General features: G+C 38.5%; 1 protein-coding gene across 1 annotated transcript in view; it reads right to left on the bottom strand.

Moving 5' to 3' along the window:
• Window positions 1-19,038, bottom strand: part of JAZF1 (JAZF zinc finger 1) — a 199,433-nt gene that overhangs the window by 77,004 nt on the left and 103,391 nt on the right. The window contains exon 2 of the mRNA XM_040086692.2: window positions 8,831-8,903. Within this exon, the coding sequence (XP_039942626.1) occupies window positions 8,831-8,903 (73 nt within the window). The remainder of the gene's footprint in view (window positions 1-8,830; window positions 8,904-19,038) is intronic.

Below are 19,038 nucleotides of genomic sequence, written 5' to 3'. Positions count from 1 at the left end.
GCTTAAATACTGCTACAACCTGTGCTATTCCAGTCATAGACCTAGGAGAACCATCTTTCAAAAGCACTTTGCTGGGGGACTCCATAATTCCCTCGCTGGCCTGCTAAATGCACCCTTGGCCTCAATAAGAGAAGAAACCAACTCTGTCAAGCTCTCCACCTGGTCTCCATTTCTCGGGACACTGGAGCATTGTGGGGGAAGTGGTGGGATAAGGAATGCATCCTTGCAGGATATAAAATTTTCTCTCTGGCTCAGAATCAAATTGAGAGGTCAACCTAACCGCAAGCGTATTTAATGAAAATTAAGGCTGAGACTAACACTTTGGAGTAGGTTTCATGTAGCGGAAGATGACATCAATGTTCTTTCCTCACACGCCAAGTTCTCCAGCACTAAGTATATTCTCTCATCTGCACTTAATCTCTAGTCTAGGCTATGGGCTGTCCTAAAGCATGACGTGGACAGCCTTGGTGTGCAACCTCCAAATTGCAGCCCTACTTCTGAACGCCTACAGCAATATACAAACTTTGTGCTGCGACTCTATTTGCTACGTGACCTTTATGTTTATAGGCCCCATCTCTCACTGAATACTGGCAGGACTTTGCAAATGACGTGCAAGAGCCCATACCTGGAAGTGTTACATGCAGAAATGAGAACAAAGGGAAAGAAAAACATCAGGCATCTATTAGACACCTTAGGAATTATGGATATAGTTTGCTGCATTTTAATAAATTAGTGGGATATTCACTACTGGAATCAATCTAAGAATACACAGTGTGTTCACATAACTAAAAGCTAACACAGGAAAAAAAAAGTAATTCAATATTTTGCATTTTGAACTATTTTGAAAATTATTTGAAAATCTAATTTTAAGTCTTTCTGTCTATGTGTGCTTTTTTGCAACAAGTCTAAGTAGGCAGCTTTACAATGAAATATCATTACTTAAAAAAACACAGTGAAATTAGACAAAGAAGCACGACTACTTTTGTACACAAGGTCAGTTATAACTAAATTTTAGGTTCATAAAAAAATCAGGCCACAGTCAATGAAAATTACCAGTAGCTGGTCTGGGCTGCCTTGGCATTCCTGGGACAGCAACTTTGACAATCTGCAAGATATCCCATGTAGATAAGATTGTCACAACAAACTTTTAGCATAACACTGGACACCATGAACCTTTCCTAAGAAGTCATCTACTCAGTCTGTTATTTTCTCCTGTGCATGTAATGTTTTGTCACTATTGTTAATGGTGATTTAAAGAAAATAAACTTACCATGATAAGAGGTAACTAGTTGTATATGTCAGTCATTTTTCTAAATGGCAGAGACAGGAAGAACAGCCACTCCTTTCAGCCATTTTAACCCAGATTGTACTTGAAAAGAAAACTAATCACAATTGCAAAATTTTTGCTCATCCTTCACTTGTAAATCAAAGCATAATAGTTTCTACAAGTTCTTATTTCTGCAGAGGATCTGAAACTGGGCACATAACTGTGTTTTCCAAATAGCTCTGCAAATATATTAAGTAACTGCAATATAAAGAATGAACATATGTCATTACTCCAGTAAGAATTAGGACCTTATTGTGGTCCTACACAGAGAAATAGATACTGAGAGCCTCATTAGCCCACATAGCTGACAGTAAAATATGTGAATATGGAGGTTTTTTGTGCAGCCAACACATAGCCGTTCTGAGAACCTTACTACTGCTTAAGATCAAATTTAAACATCACAGAAATGAAATGCCCTCCTTTTTAAAGCAAGAGACAATAAAGTATTTCTCCTTCCCCTTCCCTAAATGCAGTGACTTGTGCAAGAGACCTACGCAGAAAGCTGAGAATTGAAACAGAACAGGCCAAGACAAAAACAGCGCCAGGAACACAAGATGGTTTCTTCATCAATTTTGGCAGGCCACGTTGACAAAAGATGAAGAAATACCAATGGAGACAAGAATCCTGAAAATCTTGAGGACTTTTACTGACAGCTCTGGTGCTTGTAATTGAACTACACAGAGGTGTGCACACATTCACTTGCAAGAAATGATGCTGACTTGGCAATGCTTCTTTCACCTGAGATTCATGGGGTGGAAAAGAAAAGGGAAGGAAAAATCCCGAGTCTTTCACAGAAAAATTACCATAAGAAAGCTAATTCCCTCTCAATTAAAACAAAAAAAAATCAACCCCACATCTAAGACACATTCTTTCAAGGTCCTACATTTAAATTTACCATGAAATTTTTATTTCAAGGCATGGCATTAAGGCTTTTCCTTAAAGTGCCAATCTGCTTTTTGATCTTTATTACTGACATGAAATAGAAGAGCTGTACATCATATAAATCTTCAGCATTGCTTAGCTTGAAACTGGTAAAGAGAGAAAGAGAAAACAAAGCCATCTGCATAAATCCTTCCAAACCAAAAGGCATTCCCCTTACCCTAACTATCATTCATTTCTGCACATCTTGTTTGAATTATCATCTGAAGTTTGTCTTGTTCCATCTCCAGAACAAGTCAAATAGCAGAGCATAAAGATATGGCTACATGAATAAAACCATATGATCTACTTGGTCACTGTTAACTTAAAAATAGGCTTACACGGAAAAATATTATCTGGCAATTGACATGTTACTTTGATGCCTTTCTTTCTGTATCCTGTCACATGCATTCAATCCAGCAGCTACTGGAAGCATTGGCATGCACCTTCAATGTGATGAGAAGCAAGAATTCAGGGGAATCACTGCACTTCTACAAAGTTGTGATACTCAATTCAAATGAGACAGTATCATGTTATGGGAAAGAAAAGTTAAATTTTAAGACAAAGAGGAAGAATTAGGCACCATAAAATGTAGCAAGTCTCAACAGGTGATAGAGCAATGCTTTAACAGATTCACAGGCTCATATGTTCCCAGCCAGAAAAACTCATCTACGATAGAATTCTTGACATGGAAGAGTCTCCCTTGTGCCTGCCCTTCTGTTTCTACATCACGGCATGAGATTTAAGATGGCATATGCTATACCAAAAAAAGTTAGGAAAGTTCTTAGTTATACCTTTTTTAAAAAAAAATTGCTTTTTATTCATTCAAAAATCAAATTAACTATTTTGAGATTAAAAATCAATTTTAAGGGGTTTTATATATTTATTGGTAGCATGTCTCAATCGATTACGTACCATCAGTGATACAACTTCAAAGTGGAAAAACCATTCTAGAATTAATTAGAAAGACTCGAAGCTTGATCTACTGCTTATCAGGTGAATGATGCAGGGAATAGCTCTTTTAGAGAAAGATGCTCACCGTTTCAGAAATGTTTCACTTTGCATATGCCTTCTGCAGAAGAATTTATTTTGAAGGCAAGAGAGGAGAAACAAACATTCTTCTCTCCAGCCTTATGACTTTTGTTCCAAACTGTGCCCTGACAGCCTTTACAGTGGCAGTACACGGACATCAGAAGGCAAGGAGGAGAAATGCCAGGAAGAGAAGCTACGTCCTACCCCAAGCTAATCAATAGTCTTAGGATTAAAATGCTCTTAGGGAGTCAAAGGGGAGAAAACTGAATTGCCTCCCACAAATTACTCAAAAAGCTTAAGGCTTGTGCTCATAGAAAAAAACAAAGGAAGCAACAAGATTTTCACTGCTGCTGATAGAGCACTGTGATGGCACATCCACCCATGGGGTATGACATCTGAGAGGCTAAAGTCTTCCACTGGCTTCTTGTGCAACTACTGCTCATAGCTCACCCAAGGAAAATCTCTCAGGGCTGAACCACAGGAAAAGTGCAGCATGTTGCAATATCACGTGTTTTGGATGCTCTGTTAAGAAACTGATGCCTAACGATTTTTAGGTTTTTTTCATATATTTGTAGCTTTGTAGGTTTTTAATATATAGTCGTATAGTTTTTAGCACTTTCACGCACTTTAGAACAACAGCTGACTCTTTCTAACACATTCTTGAAATTCCATTTAGTCTTACTCTCAAGAAGAGAATTTCTAACATGGACATTTTGTTTTATACCAGTGCCTGAGAGACATAACAAGATATAGGGCAAAGAACCTCCTGGAGCAACTCCAAGGGGCAGACCCAAGCGTGGGTTGCTGGGGCAACTGGTCCATTATTGGATGTACCTGCTAGATGTACTAATTAATTAACCACATAAAAATCATAGAAATCCTCTACCATGTGTGTGCATTTCTATGTTTTGTGCACCTGAAAGCTTTAACTAAATAACTGGTTTTATATTACCACTTCAATATTGGTTGCAAAAGCTTTTCTTCAGATTTCAGGCAACAAAACCCCACAGATGTACTCAAAGGACATTGCCTCAAATTAAAAAAAAAATAAAAATTCCTTGTTATTGCATTAGTAACACAGTGCATATTAAACATATCACTACCTAAAAATTTGCCACTTTTTGAAATAACTTTGAAATGATCTTTCAATCTTATGGTGTTGGCTGTTTGCTTTACCCCAGGAAAAACAGGTAATAGCTATAGAACCAGAATTAGTGAGCTGGACAAGACAAAGGGACAATTTGCAGTGGCCAGAACTTTACATGCAATTAATTTCTGTCACAAACACATATGCTCACAGAAATGATTGATTTTACTTCTCATGGTATAAAGAAAGGAGGCAGAGTAAGAATTTTTTTCCCTGAGAAGTCAATGACAGTTTAAATGAAAAGGAAGTGGGGGGAGATGAGATGCCTGAAGCCTATAGGAATTTGTAATGTTAACAGTGAGGCAAAATCTTGCTAGGTAAAAATAAAATCTGGAGGGAGGAGTAAAAATGTTAGATTGGTTCAGAGATGTGTAAGGAGAATCTTGGGCTCTTTGTCGAAGAATGCCACCCAATTTTGATCACAGGTTTCAATTGTCCTCCCAGTTGTGCACAAGAATGAATTTTACAGACATTCAACAGCCTCATTCAACAGACTACCCAGAGGCAACACCGAAAACGTTCACACCAGTGTGCTGTAATTGCTTACAGGATCCATGTTTAAAATATAACCCTTATTCTATGACCTCAATTATGAAGAGAAAAACACTATTAAAAAGAACCTGGGGTTAACATAATTAAAGTATTTTGGTAGATTTTAAAAGATTTTAAGATTACAACAGTCTTTATTTTCAAAAATTCCCTAATACTGCCATTATGCAATGTGCAGTAGAAACAGTATATAATTATGACTGCTTAGTTTCAGTTGTAGGTGCATACTAGTTTCCCTTTTTCCCCATCAGGATGAAACATTTTTAAGCAAAGCAATTACTGTATCTAAGAAAAATGTATTTCATGGAAACTGTATTACATTCAGAATTTTTCTTTTTTTTATGGTATATGCTTCTAATAATTCAAGTTACTATGGTACTTCCCATCCTTCATATTCAAGGTGAAAGGAATTGACTCCAATAACTTACGCTTTTTTTCTATTTCTGGCACTTACAATCTCAAAGTTGAAATACCCCCATTAAAATGTAATTGTAAAATATTTTTCATTTTTTTTAATATTACCTTTTCAGACTAAGGAATTATTTGTATGCCTCAGTTGTCTTCTCATTTGTGCTGGTAATATTGGTATGTTTGTTCTGCTGTTTTCTGAAAAGCCCAAACATTTCCACAAGGGCTTCTTTCCTCATTAACAGGTAACCAGCAGTATCCCCATTAAACAAACTTTCAAATATGAGAACCCTGAGAAGTCTCTCTCCATTAGACTGCAACAGTCTAAAAGCTTTGGCTGCATGCTGCAATGCCAGGTAATACAGTAGCCTCAAGAGCCATCACCTCTAAAAACCCAGACTAACACACTCAGGGACACAAACAACGCTATGCATATTCCAATAAGCACCAAGCAAAATTCATAGTCATATTTATTAACTTAAAGTTATAAAACCCGCATTTAAGTAGCAGTATAAGCAATACTAATCATGTGGCTAACTTCTGCATTTCAATGCAATACAAAATATAATGGTGCCTTGACCCATCTACAAAGGAAATACCTCTAGAAATACCTCTGGAGGATGTTGGCCCAAGTGCTCATTTGCAACTACTCCTGACAGATCACAGCCAGTACTCCATTCTGTAGTAGCACCATTGAACTCCTTGCAGACAAACCTCTCTTGTATTTATAGGACGGAAACAGATTAACTGCATCTGCTTTGACTGTAGTGTGTTTTTTATTGGTTCCAATTCTGACTTCTAAGAAACCAAGAAGAAAGCAAGGAATAGCCATCAATACTGGGGACTGCACTAAGGCCACACTAAACTTTGTCTGAGAAAGGGATTTGTGGCAATTCAGTCAGTGTCTGATGGAAGTGTTTGATGTAGCAGTAACAAACCATTATGACCCATAATTTATATTTTGTCCACCAGTTTTAAAAGGAATGTTATCTGTCTACATGAGGATCACACACTATGGAAGCAGCATCTGTGTGTAGTTATTGAAAGCTGTAATGGCAGTAAATCTCCAGCAGAGAAAGAGAAGGAGCCTTACATATTTAGACATCCACAATCTGAGGGCTGTCTCAGTATTTCAGAGCTCAAAGAGTATTGCCATAATAATATGCCTGAGAAAATAACCAGGGATAGAAGGGAAGTGGAAATAAGAGTATGTTTTAAGTTGTAAACAGAGACTCCAGTACCCTTCCTTCTCTGCTATCTCTTTTACTGATACTTTATCCTCCCAGCTATCAAGCCAGACAACCCAGATTTATGTTTTGTTCTAGCTCATAATAGCCACCATACAATGGGGCAATGGGTAGAGCATAAAGCACACCCATTTAATCTTTCTACCACAACATATATTTAGTGTCCATCTTATCATACAATTCTGGCAGTCCCTGAGAATCAGACGTCCCTATTTTCCCAGGCTCCATGAGACCGTATGGCCCACACAGAACATATTGAATATACAAACTTGCAGAGGAAGATTGTTTTAAGGTCTGTAACTCACAGCAGGAACTGAGCTAAGTTCAGTTCCACTTGGAAGCCATAAAAGCATGGGTTTAAAAAAAAGTGCAGCAGTATCTGGTGTTTGATATCTAACAGTATGCAACATGTTTATGACATGTATTAGGCTACAAAATCTGAGTTCATAGCCTGGGACAACAAAGCAGAACTCAGCTCTGGCATATGTAGTGGGAAATAGAAAGGCATGTCTTGTACTGTAATGGATATTGCTGCTCCCTCAAGAGCTTGAGTTGCACAGAGCAGGTGGTTCAATGAAAGATACTAGCACTTTGGAAAAAAATTAAAATACAATTAAAAGAGCAACTAAAGAGCAGCTGGTTCAAGCACAAGTCAATTCAGATTCAGTTTCACTATACAAAAAAACCAGTTCAGTTCTCCAGAATTATTTTTCAGAAATGACAAGTAAGAAAGTTTGGACAAGATATGCAGCAACTAAAACTGTCTCAGTCACACAGAACTCTGTTTAAAGAGTACCAGAATAATGAAATCTAGATGAGGTATCACTTTCAAACTATTTTAAAAGTAGTCTGATTCCAAACTGACGATCAAGTCCCATTGCCTTAAACCAAGTCCCACGGTCAAGTATGTGGTTTTAGAGCAGCTTTTCTCTAATTAAAAAAAAAAAAAAAAAACCAAAACCTTTCCCCTCTCTCACATTAAATAAAATAACCACAGAAGCAAAAAGAGAAAACACCCAAGTATATGATGGAAAGAGGGGAACACACCAACATGCACAAAAGCATACCAAGCCTACATATTGGAAAAAAAGAAATTATACATTAAATGACATCAGCGGAGCTAAGTGTTAAAAACGGCCATGGCTAATTTCAAAACATGTTTTAAGAGTCGGACTGTCTCCAGGAAGGACAAGAGTTACTTGCCAAGCAGGAAATCATGTCAATACTGGCTATTCTTAATCATCATAGTATCATGTAGTGGAGAAAATGTAGTCATTTCACCAAGTGAACACCACTTCTTACTTCCACCTCAAAGGATTCTTCCCCCACACACCCACTGACACTCTTCTGCTACAGCACAGTATAGAAAGTCAAACAGTGGATTCTGTGTTTTTAAACGCTTGTTGGTTTTTTCTTTTGTTTTGATTTTTCATGTTTTTAAAATGAAGTAGAATTAAAAAGAAAAATTTTGCGTGACTCGAGAGTTTGAATCAACTCAGTCTATGGCGAACTAACTCTTGGGTAATCCTCCAGGCTTACAGGGTTATGAGTTTCTATCTCATCCTCTAGACAACAAAAATAAAAAAGCAAACTGGTCTTCTATGTATAAAAAGCAATAATCCATGCTATAGTATCCCGGACATTTCAGTACCACCATCAATCAATAACTGAAAAGCTGAGGCTCTATTACTTAGAAAAGTACTTTAAAAAAGGTTTAATTTCTTAATTGCTTTCAAGTTTTAGGTTACACAGGCCTGGTAAGCAAGATTTTTAAAGATATATATTGTGGTTGAAAAACTTTTGAAGTTCTGTAAAAAAATCCTCTTATATATTGAACTATTATCAAACAGAACTTTTTTCAACCAAAAGTGAAATCTTTTTCTACTCACTTGTGTGAAGTACAATAAACTAGAAAACTAAAAATATGCCAAGAAAAATTATCTTGTTTGGCATGAGATTTAGCTAAAACAAAAAGCTACAACCTCATTCCTAAGTATTTGAGCAGTGCAGCTAAAGGTCTGCTTGTGCCCTGTGTAAAAGTGATTAAAAATTTAGTTAAATTTAATTCAATTGTTTTTCCGAAACAGGTGTTATGACAGTGTCATATCCCATGATGTAAAACAGAGTGCATCCATAAGCATGCCATTTTGGTAGAACTGTACAAACCAAGATCAGTTATACCTGAAAAATAACCACACTTACCTGTTAATATAACTTAGAGCAACATAGGTTGGCTGCTGAAGTTCTTGTTTCTCTAATACACGTGGGTCTGTGTCTGGAACAAAAAAAATACATAGACAGAACTGAGCTTTCTGCATTTACACTGAAATTAGGAGACTGAATGCTGCAAAGTAACCTAAGTGAGATACAAAATAGCTCAACGCGATTCATCCACCGAGTACACTTAGCGCAGCTCAATCACTTGCTCACTCATTCATAAACACAGTATTGCATTACTTTACACAAGAATTTGAAACATCAACAGTGATGTAATTTCCAACTGTCACACAAGCTTTCACAATCCCCCTCATAAATATTAGTTTTCACTGCTTTCCATGATTTATAATGTTCAATGTCTCAAGTTCGCCTTTTTTTTTTTTAAAATGTAGCTATTTTAACATTTTAAGATGTTCCAAAAGTGATAAGATCTCTTCTCTTGGGCCTTGAGGCTTTTCTTCTGCATCTCTGAGTTTTGTTCTTTCCCTTCTCTACAGCTTATTTTCTGAAGCTCTGAATCAGAAAAGTCAGAGAAAAATCCTCTTGAAGCAAAATGCTTGCCAAGCAGAGCACTGCCCACCAAAAGCCCTGAAGCAAACACACCCAAATTCCCCCGAGTGCTAACTTTCTCAGTCAAATGAAAAAATATGGCTTCAATCACTGTTTCTATTGTCCTTTGCAGTTAAGTTGTGCTTTTATCTAACAAAGGAGTTTTGGTTTGAATTTCTGAAACCAAAGCCAAGAGAGTACGTCCATAGTTTAGATAGCTTTCTTATACCAAAATGCAGGGTTATATTGAAGTTTCAAATACAACTTTGCCTGCATAGTTGATAGGCACCTTTAGGAGCTGGGCAGAAATAGTCTTCAAAAATTCCCAACGGAAAGCATGCATCTTGCCTCTGCAGATTACTACACAGTCATTAACAACATGTTCTATGCATTACTTGAAAAGCAATTCTGTGTGTAATTCCTGCATTTTAACTATCAAGAATAAAACCTGCCATTACCAAATGGCTCCCCACAGCACTGCTGCTATCCATCTTTTATTTCTGAGAACCATCTACTTTGTGTTTGGTGAGGGGGGGTGGGCATGGGGCGCTCCAAGCAAATCCCGTATTTTGGATTGTTCTTGCTTCCTCCTACAGCTTTTAAGCATTGTTAATGTTTAAAAACTCATTATCTTGGTAAGAACATTCGTTTGACTTGATCAGTCGCTTTTGGTGGTTTTTGTGGGGTTTAAACCATGGTACATTATTCTGAAATCTGCCTCTGCTGCCGTGCCTTATGGAAGATTTTGAACTGAACTGAATAGGGATGGTGCTTGAGGGTTGGTGCGTTTGTCTTGCCACTGTTGAAGCAGAAAATGTCTTTATTCAAGGATAAGGGAATCCCCTGTCTGTCTCTCAAAGCTTAGACTGATCCTAATCTTTCTCCTTACACTTGCTCCTGCACAGTTTAAGCTGCAGGACCTCCTAACATGCCTTTATTAATATAACCCTGAAGAGATAAATAACTAAGAAAGTTCAGTGAAGAGGGATAAAAGTACAAGTGCCAATCCAATCAGCAAACCCAAGCCTGTTGTTCTTAAGAGGAACAGATCTTGCTGGTTCCTGGGGAAATTCTGCAGCAATTGCCAGCACATCACGCTCCATATGCAGCTAACCAAAGACAGCAAAGCATCAGTGATCTCCCATGCTGTCTAATTCACTTCTCTAAGGACATCAGGTTCATCCAGCATACAAAGGTCTTTTACTTGCCTTTGTTTCTACAAAACCCACCATCATTTAGCAGGCCAAGCTAAATACGACTACTGGCATGGTGAGCTCTCTTAGATTTACACCCAGGTGGTGCATGGCCTGCCATGAAACTGTCTTGATGCAGAATGTCTGCAGGGCATTAATCCCAGCCAGGATTATCTGAGAACTGCTGCAACCCAAATTCAGGCATCTGTGGTTAAATGACTACGTCTTTGCTAATCCAGTTCTTAAATGGGATTAACCTCCACCTATAAACAACAGTTTCTGTGACTGAAGGAGACAAAATTGGGGCTGGTTTACATCAGAGTGCTGTACATTATCTGTGGGAGAGGACAAGGAAAGGCTCTAATGGAGAGTCCACCACCCTTCCCACAGCTTGCCAGCAGCTCCCCATAACACCAGTTGAAGATGAAAATACAAAGACAAAACCCAAAAGCCCCATAACTTTTGTAGGCGAGTGTTATCAAAGCAGAGAACAATTTGCCTGCTGGCACCTGGAGAAAGCAGACTCCTGTCTCTCAGTTGGTGCTGCCTGTCACACGATGAACACAATGCAGATTCTATCTATCCCTTCCCTCTCCATGTATCAGACTTCACATGTTTTTAAAGTCAATCATGGTGTATATACCAATTCTACAAAATAATCCAAGCCATGGCAAAAAGAAAAAAAAAAATAAAAAAATCTTGTATGAATTTAGCACTTAGAATGCTTGACACATTTTTATTCCTCTTGCAACCAAGTTCTGGGTTGCCATTCATGAGAACACTGCAATCACTTCTGCACTGCAGCAGGAACTACACATAACGCTGCTGAGTATTATTTCTCTTCCTCAGCTATAATATTAAAAAAAACCCAAAAACACAGAAACTTGTTCTGGGGCCATGGCAAGGCCCCAGAACCAAAGAGAAGAAACCAGACCAGCTGTGCCACAGGTGGCAGCAGCCATGGGGCCCTGGCACACTCCTTCCCCAGTTGAGGGACATGAAGACCACACTGGCAGCCCCCCTGCATCCACCTAAAACCTGCACAGTTGTGCTATCCAGGCATATGCACATTTGGCCCACCACTGCCAGCTTTTTTCTCACTGTCTAAAAAATGTCACCAGTCCATTCCTTTCTGCCTCCATTCCCTCTTCCTCTGCCCAGCTTCAGACAGTGCCCTTCCTAACTCAAATTTTTCCTATATATCCTGCCCTCCATCACTCTCTACTGCTTTCACTGTTATGCTCCTCTCTCAAAATGTCCCAACGTAAGAACAAGTTAAAACTTTCACGGACATGTCTATAACCACTTGTTCACTCTTGTACCACAGGACTGCACATAGATGCAATTCATTCCTGGGACTGCCCTCTTCCCTTCTGCCCTGCCTGATCCCTCCACCCCCGTTTTTGTATTTTACTTCCAATTTAACAAACTTCCAATTTACATTCCTGATGTTAGTTAGCACTCTTTTGAGCAGAGTGAATATACATTGTTAACAACTACAAAACAACCACAACCATCTCAGACTTGATACCAAAACCCACAGTAATTCGCACTTATTTTCTTTCTTTTTTAAGGAAGAGCACGTACAGCTACAGTGAGATTAAGCAGCAATATTCCCTGATGCCAAACCTTCAAGCCTGGACTTTCAGCACTCTGCTTTTCTCATGCCTAAGCACAATCATACAGACACTAACAATGTTTTTTAACACCACACGTTGCCCAAAGCATGTCTCTGAACACATGCTGCCCCACTGACCAGGATGTTACACATCAGCCAACGCTCTCACTTAATCTGACTCAGGAACGAGGAGCAAACAAACGAGGGGAGACAAAAATCTCTTGTCAGTCACATAAAAATGACCCTGTATAATGTTACCTGTTTAGTCAATGTTTCTTCAAACTCACATAGACTGGTCAAAGTCAGCCAAAAGTAGCCTAAATAGTTTCCAAACAGATGACTATAATGGATTAAATGCTCACAGATGACAAATTTCTTCTTGAAAATATTTAAGCAATATAACTTAGGGCTGATCTGAGTTATGTTTCTTGTAAGAAAAATATTCAGCACACAACAAAATTACTTCAGAACTTGAGGGGACCGGTTGATTAACAATACTTTAACTAGTTACCCTCACTTCTTGAATTAACAAGGGTTATCCAAGACTCACTACTTCACTGGTTTCGCAGTAACACTTTAAATCCAGTAGAACAAATTGCCACCCACTGTACATTAGCTTCCTTCATTATGTGTCTCTTCTTATAAACATTATGTACCACTGATTTCATTCCACAGTGGGAAGAATTACTTTCTGTAATGCTGCGAGTGTTTTTTTTAGCTATGTCCTCCTCATTTGCTATGGTGCTAGATTTTTTCTCTTTTTTAAAATGAAATGTTATTAAAATAAAATTTTTATCTTCTACAAACTAATACAGAATTTCGTTCTGCATCCCAGCATCTCTCTGTTTAAAAGACTGAAGTGTGGATGCTAACATTCATAAGCGAGACAGAATCATTCAGTCATCTGCAGGATTAGACCCTTCCAATTTCTCACATTCACAACCTGTTTCATACTGGACAGCTAGACAAGTAGTATGAGCGTATAATTAAGGCTGAGAGACCATAAATTGCATTGAGCCATCTTTGAACTGTTCACATAAAGCCAGGCAAATTCTGTGGAGTATGTTCTAATGAAATAAATCACTGACTACTGAAGCATGCTGCGATTACTAAATCACCTTGCTACACAGAAAGAATTTGCAGCCTGAAAGCACTGCAAAATCCTAACCTGGCAAAGTGTTTTAAAGAGAGCAAATAATAAAGGCACTCACACCCTGTATAAGCACAGTTTTCAATTATATAACTTGGTTCTACATTTATACTTCTGCACAAAAATACACACCACATCTTCATTGTATATAATACAGCAATAAGTTTTTACCCTAGAAGAAAGTCATCAGAAGCAAATTCACTTTGATAAGAGCCCTGGTTTTAAATCACTGTGAAAGATCACTTTTCACCTTACAAAATGCTAACATATTCCCATGGCATTATTTTATAACAACAACCTTTCTTCTTACCAGTACCAGGGAAGGTCACTACCACTAGCAAAGTGGTAAAGGTAGTCTCAGAAGAAAAATAATTACCTAAAGGTGTTAAAAATTACCACCTGCTCTTCAACATCTTGAATATGAACTGGGCAGTCCTGTTTTTACCCCATCTTGCCACCATTTTAAAAAGGAGAGGTTGAGGTCAAGATTGAATGAGACATGAACCCCTGCTCACTTACAAATGCAGTGACTGGATTGTCAAACATTTTTGGTAGATGCAATCCTACAACAGATTTCAAAGACCAGCAACCTGAGTAGCTTCTTTATGGCTGATAATCATCCTTTTATCCATCTTTGTCACAGCGGCTGCTATGCTAATTGAGTGTGGGGGCGATTATTAGGGAACAAATTTCAGCCTAACAAGCAAGGTCTCTCAGTGAGCTCCAGTGAGACTCTGGTAGAGGTGAGAAGTACAAGACAATTCACTGATGTTGCAGATACTACTTTTTGGAGGAAAGAGTTTAGAGATGTCTATATCTGAAAAAGACTTAGGTTTGAAAAAATACATCTTTTGTAAGTCATATCAATTTTATACCAAATAGTTCGTACGAAAGCAGAAATGCAAAACTCCCCTTGCCAACCCAAGGGTCTTATTTCCATTTCAGTTTGATCTCTAAAAGAGTAACAAAACACCTTTAGTATAATGAAAATAATGGCCCTGCAAAGGATTTTAAAAGGATTTATAAAAGCACATATTTGCAAGGACCAAAGACTTACAAGTCTCTCCCAAGTCACTTGGAGATGTTCATGATAATCTCATCTATTTTGTGCAAGATCACACTGGGGTAAATCGCCAACAGAGAGGTTCCCCAGACTCAAACCTGACTTTGCCAGAACATCCATACGCACGTTCCGCTCGCCCACCAGCAGGTTTGCAGAGTGCCTGTCCTGTATTTCACTTGGCCTTGAAACTGGCTGATACAAGTCAGCTCAGCTAGTTAATTAAAACCTACACTTCCCTTGAAACTAGCTCGCTTCCCTAATGATGCCAAGGCAAATATTTCTGTTGGCTTCCTCAAAAGTCTGCAATTGTTCCTATGTGGATGTAGCTTAAAAAGCCAGAAATAGATAAATTCGATGTTACTGGAAACTGCTCCCCATCAAAAACCTCCATTACAAGGAAACCATTATGTATCACAATATCAATTCCAAATGCAGCGTTATTCGTGTCTTCTTATAAATAATAATAAGAAAAAAATCACAGACATATTAAAACACTGTCCCTTAATTACATCTTTAATAGGAAAAAAAAAAAGTCCTCCTCTTCAAAAAGGAGATTATACTCTTCGCTTCAAAGACAGAATGCTGGAGGATAAATATGATTCTGCAAGAGTTTTAGATCTAGAATTCAAGAACACCTTTACTATTTAAGCACAAATTTAGGTCCTTTTCAAGATCAAGGTGTTAAATGCCACAGAGATGGACTTATCAAAATGTGTGAAACAGATCAGATACCAAACTTTCATGTTTTCACAATAATCTCTTATAGACAACTTAGCTCTCTAAAAAGATGACTAAGAAAGGTACATTCAGACAAGTACAAGCAAGAAAACACTGTAGTTATGTCAACTTTCACAGTTTTGGTGAACGCTAGAGGCTCCAGAATGCGTTTCAAGACAAAATTCTGCCTGCTTGGTCTATCCCAGAGTTGCAAAAATTTCTCAGTCAGCTGCTAACAGTTTATTTCCCCCATCAAATCGTACTTAAGTGCATGAAGCCATGAAAAAAGAATTCCTTAAAGACACAGGTGACATAAGTATTACAAGAAGGCCATGAAACTGCAGGATTTTTAGCCTGCTGGGGTACAGCTCCGTTGGGTTGGCTCTCTGCTGGTGCTCAAAGCAGGCCTGTGGAATTCCCACACAGCAACTGAGCTATTGCAATTGCTGCGTTACAGCAGGAGAACAACACAGTCCGAAGACAAGGCAAAGCATCAGAAATCACAGCCCAAAAGCTGAACTACTGTGGACTTCTCCTAAAGCCTTCAAGCACAAAAAGGTTATCATTAATCTTAATAACTGCAAATTACATATTGCGCACGAAGACATGCGTAGCATGTGGTTAGCAAAAGGAAATGTCAAACAGAAGGTTTATTTAAATGGAGGCTACCTCAGTGAAAAAAACCCAACACAAGTATAAATTGGGAATGCACACACAGGCAGCTGGAAGGCAAAGCAGCAGCTGCAGATTTAACAGCCTGGATTAGCACACACTGGCCCCTTCACGTTGGTGCACCTCCCAAGGAAGAGAGGCAGTCCTTGTGGAGTTCCCAAGGAAAATGGTAATTTGTTAAAACTGCCTCTTCATTGGAAAGACACCATGATCCCAGGGACAGCATTCCCAGAATGTTACCCTCACTGAGTCTGAATGAATGCAGAACCTCCACGATGTAATCAGAGCACCTCACTGCAAGTGGGAGCATAAAAAAGCGTCAGACAAGTTCAAAAGTAGAAAATTGTCGAAAACTAAAGCACAAAAACCTCTGAGAACACCACAACCAATAGCATCTATTCACTAACTCAAACTAACACAAATGATATTCCATTTTGTAACACAACCCCTGCGAGACACAAGAACTCAGAGTTTTGTCATATGAGAAAATGGTATCTTGGTGGGTCATAAAATAATACATGATATTTCAGATGACCCACACAGAAACAAGTCCGTGCTTTGAACTTAGAGCAGAATAGAACTTTTTATATAACATTACTTGGGAGCAATCCTGTTTCATCCTTGCAAGCTGCCACTATTTAATTCAGACTGTGTACTTTTAAAAATAATGGCCACCCCTTATCTTGTCCAGACAAACAGGTTTCCGATTCCAGCTTCACGTGCATTAATTTAATGCACAGTTACGAGAAATATTTTAGCAACACAACTGAGATGATCAGTTGACATTTTCCTTTTTTAATTTAAAAACCAAACAGCCAAGTAAACAAACAGAATTACTTGCAAACCTGAAAAACATCTTTCATTGAAAAAAAAAATAAAAATTGTGATATAACCGTATGCAGAAAAAGTTATTTCAGATATGAACAATAGAAAAGAGAAAGAATGTGTGGAGTCCAGTCAAGGATCCTGAATAATTTTAAAATGTTCTAATTTCTGCAATTAAGTTAATTATTGCACAATAGTAAGTGACCACAGTGCTCCTCAGTTGCTGAAAGCAACCTTTGGATCTGTCACGCTGTCTTCAAACAGGCAATTAAAGTGAAAAATGAGAGTGTGCATAACTTTCCAGTACCATATATTATATACAAATAACACACAAATAAGAACTGAAGTTCTCAAACCAAACACTTGATCAACTTAGTCATGCTTTTATCTGCTTATTTGAACATGTATTACTTTGTTATCTTGAAATCCCTATTACAGATAAACTACTCCCTTATGAAGAGTCTTCCCTTACCAGAAATTAAGAGAACTTTCCAATTGTCTGTCCCTAAAGCAATTCGCATTAACTGAGGCTGAGTAGCATAAAGCAATCTAGCTGTGGGCTTTCCTGGTCCCTTTTGGAGCGGTGCTGACTGGAGATACAGCCCAGCCCACAAGGGCCCTCTCAGACCTCTGGCACACCTGAACAGGCTGGCACCCACAGTCTGCAGTTGCATCTGGCAGAAAGAACGGCACCCAATCAACCAATATTTAAGTTATCTGCGACAACCTTCTCTTCCGAAAACCCAAACAAATCTCCAGCAGCAACTACAAGACAGAGAGCTGTGGACGAGGGTATAACCCTAATTCTTTCAGAAAATATTATTGTGCACCGTGACTAAAGACACCCTCAATCTCAGCAGCTCATGCCTCAGCATAAAAAGAGTAATGCTGTAAATCAGCTACTTAATTTCTATTCAAACAAAACATAATTGCTGGTAACTGGCTGAAAAGCAACAAATGCCAAAAAGACGTCTTTGTGATTTTTCAGATGTAATGAACTGCAAGCACACTTCATGTGCCATGATGCTTTTCCACTTACTATGCTAATTAGTTTTTATTTGAAACACACAATTATTGCTGCAACCAAATGCAATCATTAATGCATTTATTTGATAGGCGAAATATCCATGAATCAAATCAACAGGAAATAAGCAGTGTTGGAAAGGTCCCTTAGAGAAGGAAAAAAACTGCTGCTATTTAATTTTACTTTTTAAATATTCAGTTTTAAGCATTTGAAATGCTAACATCTTGCTTGCAATTTCTAAGTGCAAATACACTTAATGAAGCTTGACATAGAGAAAAATTAGAATGCCATTTTCACAGAACTTAACAACATTTAATTCAAGTCAAATAACCTCATGATATGCCACTGGAGAGCAAATAAAAGGTCCATTTGCACTTAACAGTCAAGCACACAGGACATAACATATATCATTAGTAATCTCTAAAATTATCCCATTACAGTAATTAAGTGAGCATTCTTATTCCTCACCACACCACGATGTCTCTGTTGGCTGAGAGATTTAAAAACTCGTGTAGTGCAGAAAGGCATTCACCCAGATCACAGAAGGTCCCCAAAATCAATTAGAAGAAAACTTAATTCATGATCTAAGGATACTATTCTATACCGAAACAACGATCAAACCACTTTCATGACCTGCAGCACTGCCCCCAAAAGCCCACACCAGCGCAATGGTCTCTTTAATCACTCTGGTTGGCCCCGACCACGCTCGGCGCTCTCCACACCAGTGCGACCAGCACGGTTACACAGGAAGAGCCTCCCAACCAGGACACAGCAGGAGCACATGGAAAGGACTCCTCTGGCCAGCATAGCTGTATTGCCTCCCCACGCCAGCAAAACCCCTCTGCCGGCATGGCTGTGACTCCCTGGAGGTCAGCTGGTGCTGGGCTGCCTGTGGGGGGAAAAGAGTTTGTCATTCCCTATGCTGCCAGACTGGAGAGAGTGGAGGAAAATGAGTGGACCCAGCCCTGCCTGCGGAATTTCTAGGTATTCAGTCAAACTGCCTCATTTCCAGCGTTCACATATTTCTCCCCTCCCTAAGGTCATACACATCATTACCAAGTACACCTGGAAGTGACAAATAAAGAAGAAGGATGAGAAACATTCATCTTGCTCCTGGCATTTTGACAAAAATTATATGGAAATAATTTTTTAGATTTGGTAATTGATTGAGGGTTGAATTCTGTGGGTTTCTATGAGAACCCAGGCCTCGTTTGGGCAAATCCATCGGGAAGCTTTTTTTGAGCAAAACTTGGTAACTAGTAGTAGGAGAACAATCTTTACATAAACCACAAGGCTGTGTTTTATCAATATGAGCTGAGTACATGCTTAAGACCATATTTTAGGATAAGCAGTTTAACATAAACGAAGAAGTTATTTCAAAA

Source organism: Hirundo rustica, chromosome 1 (assembly GCF_015227805.2).
Source record: "Hirundo rustica isolate bHirRus1 chromosome 1, bHirRus1.pri.v3, whole genome shotgun sequence".
In the NCBI taxonomy this organism is placed as follows: Eukaryota; Metazoa; Chordata; class Aves; order Passeriformes; family Hirundinidae; genus Hirundo; species Hirundo rustica.
This window is presented reverse-complemented; position numbering and strand designations above follow the sequence as displayed.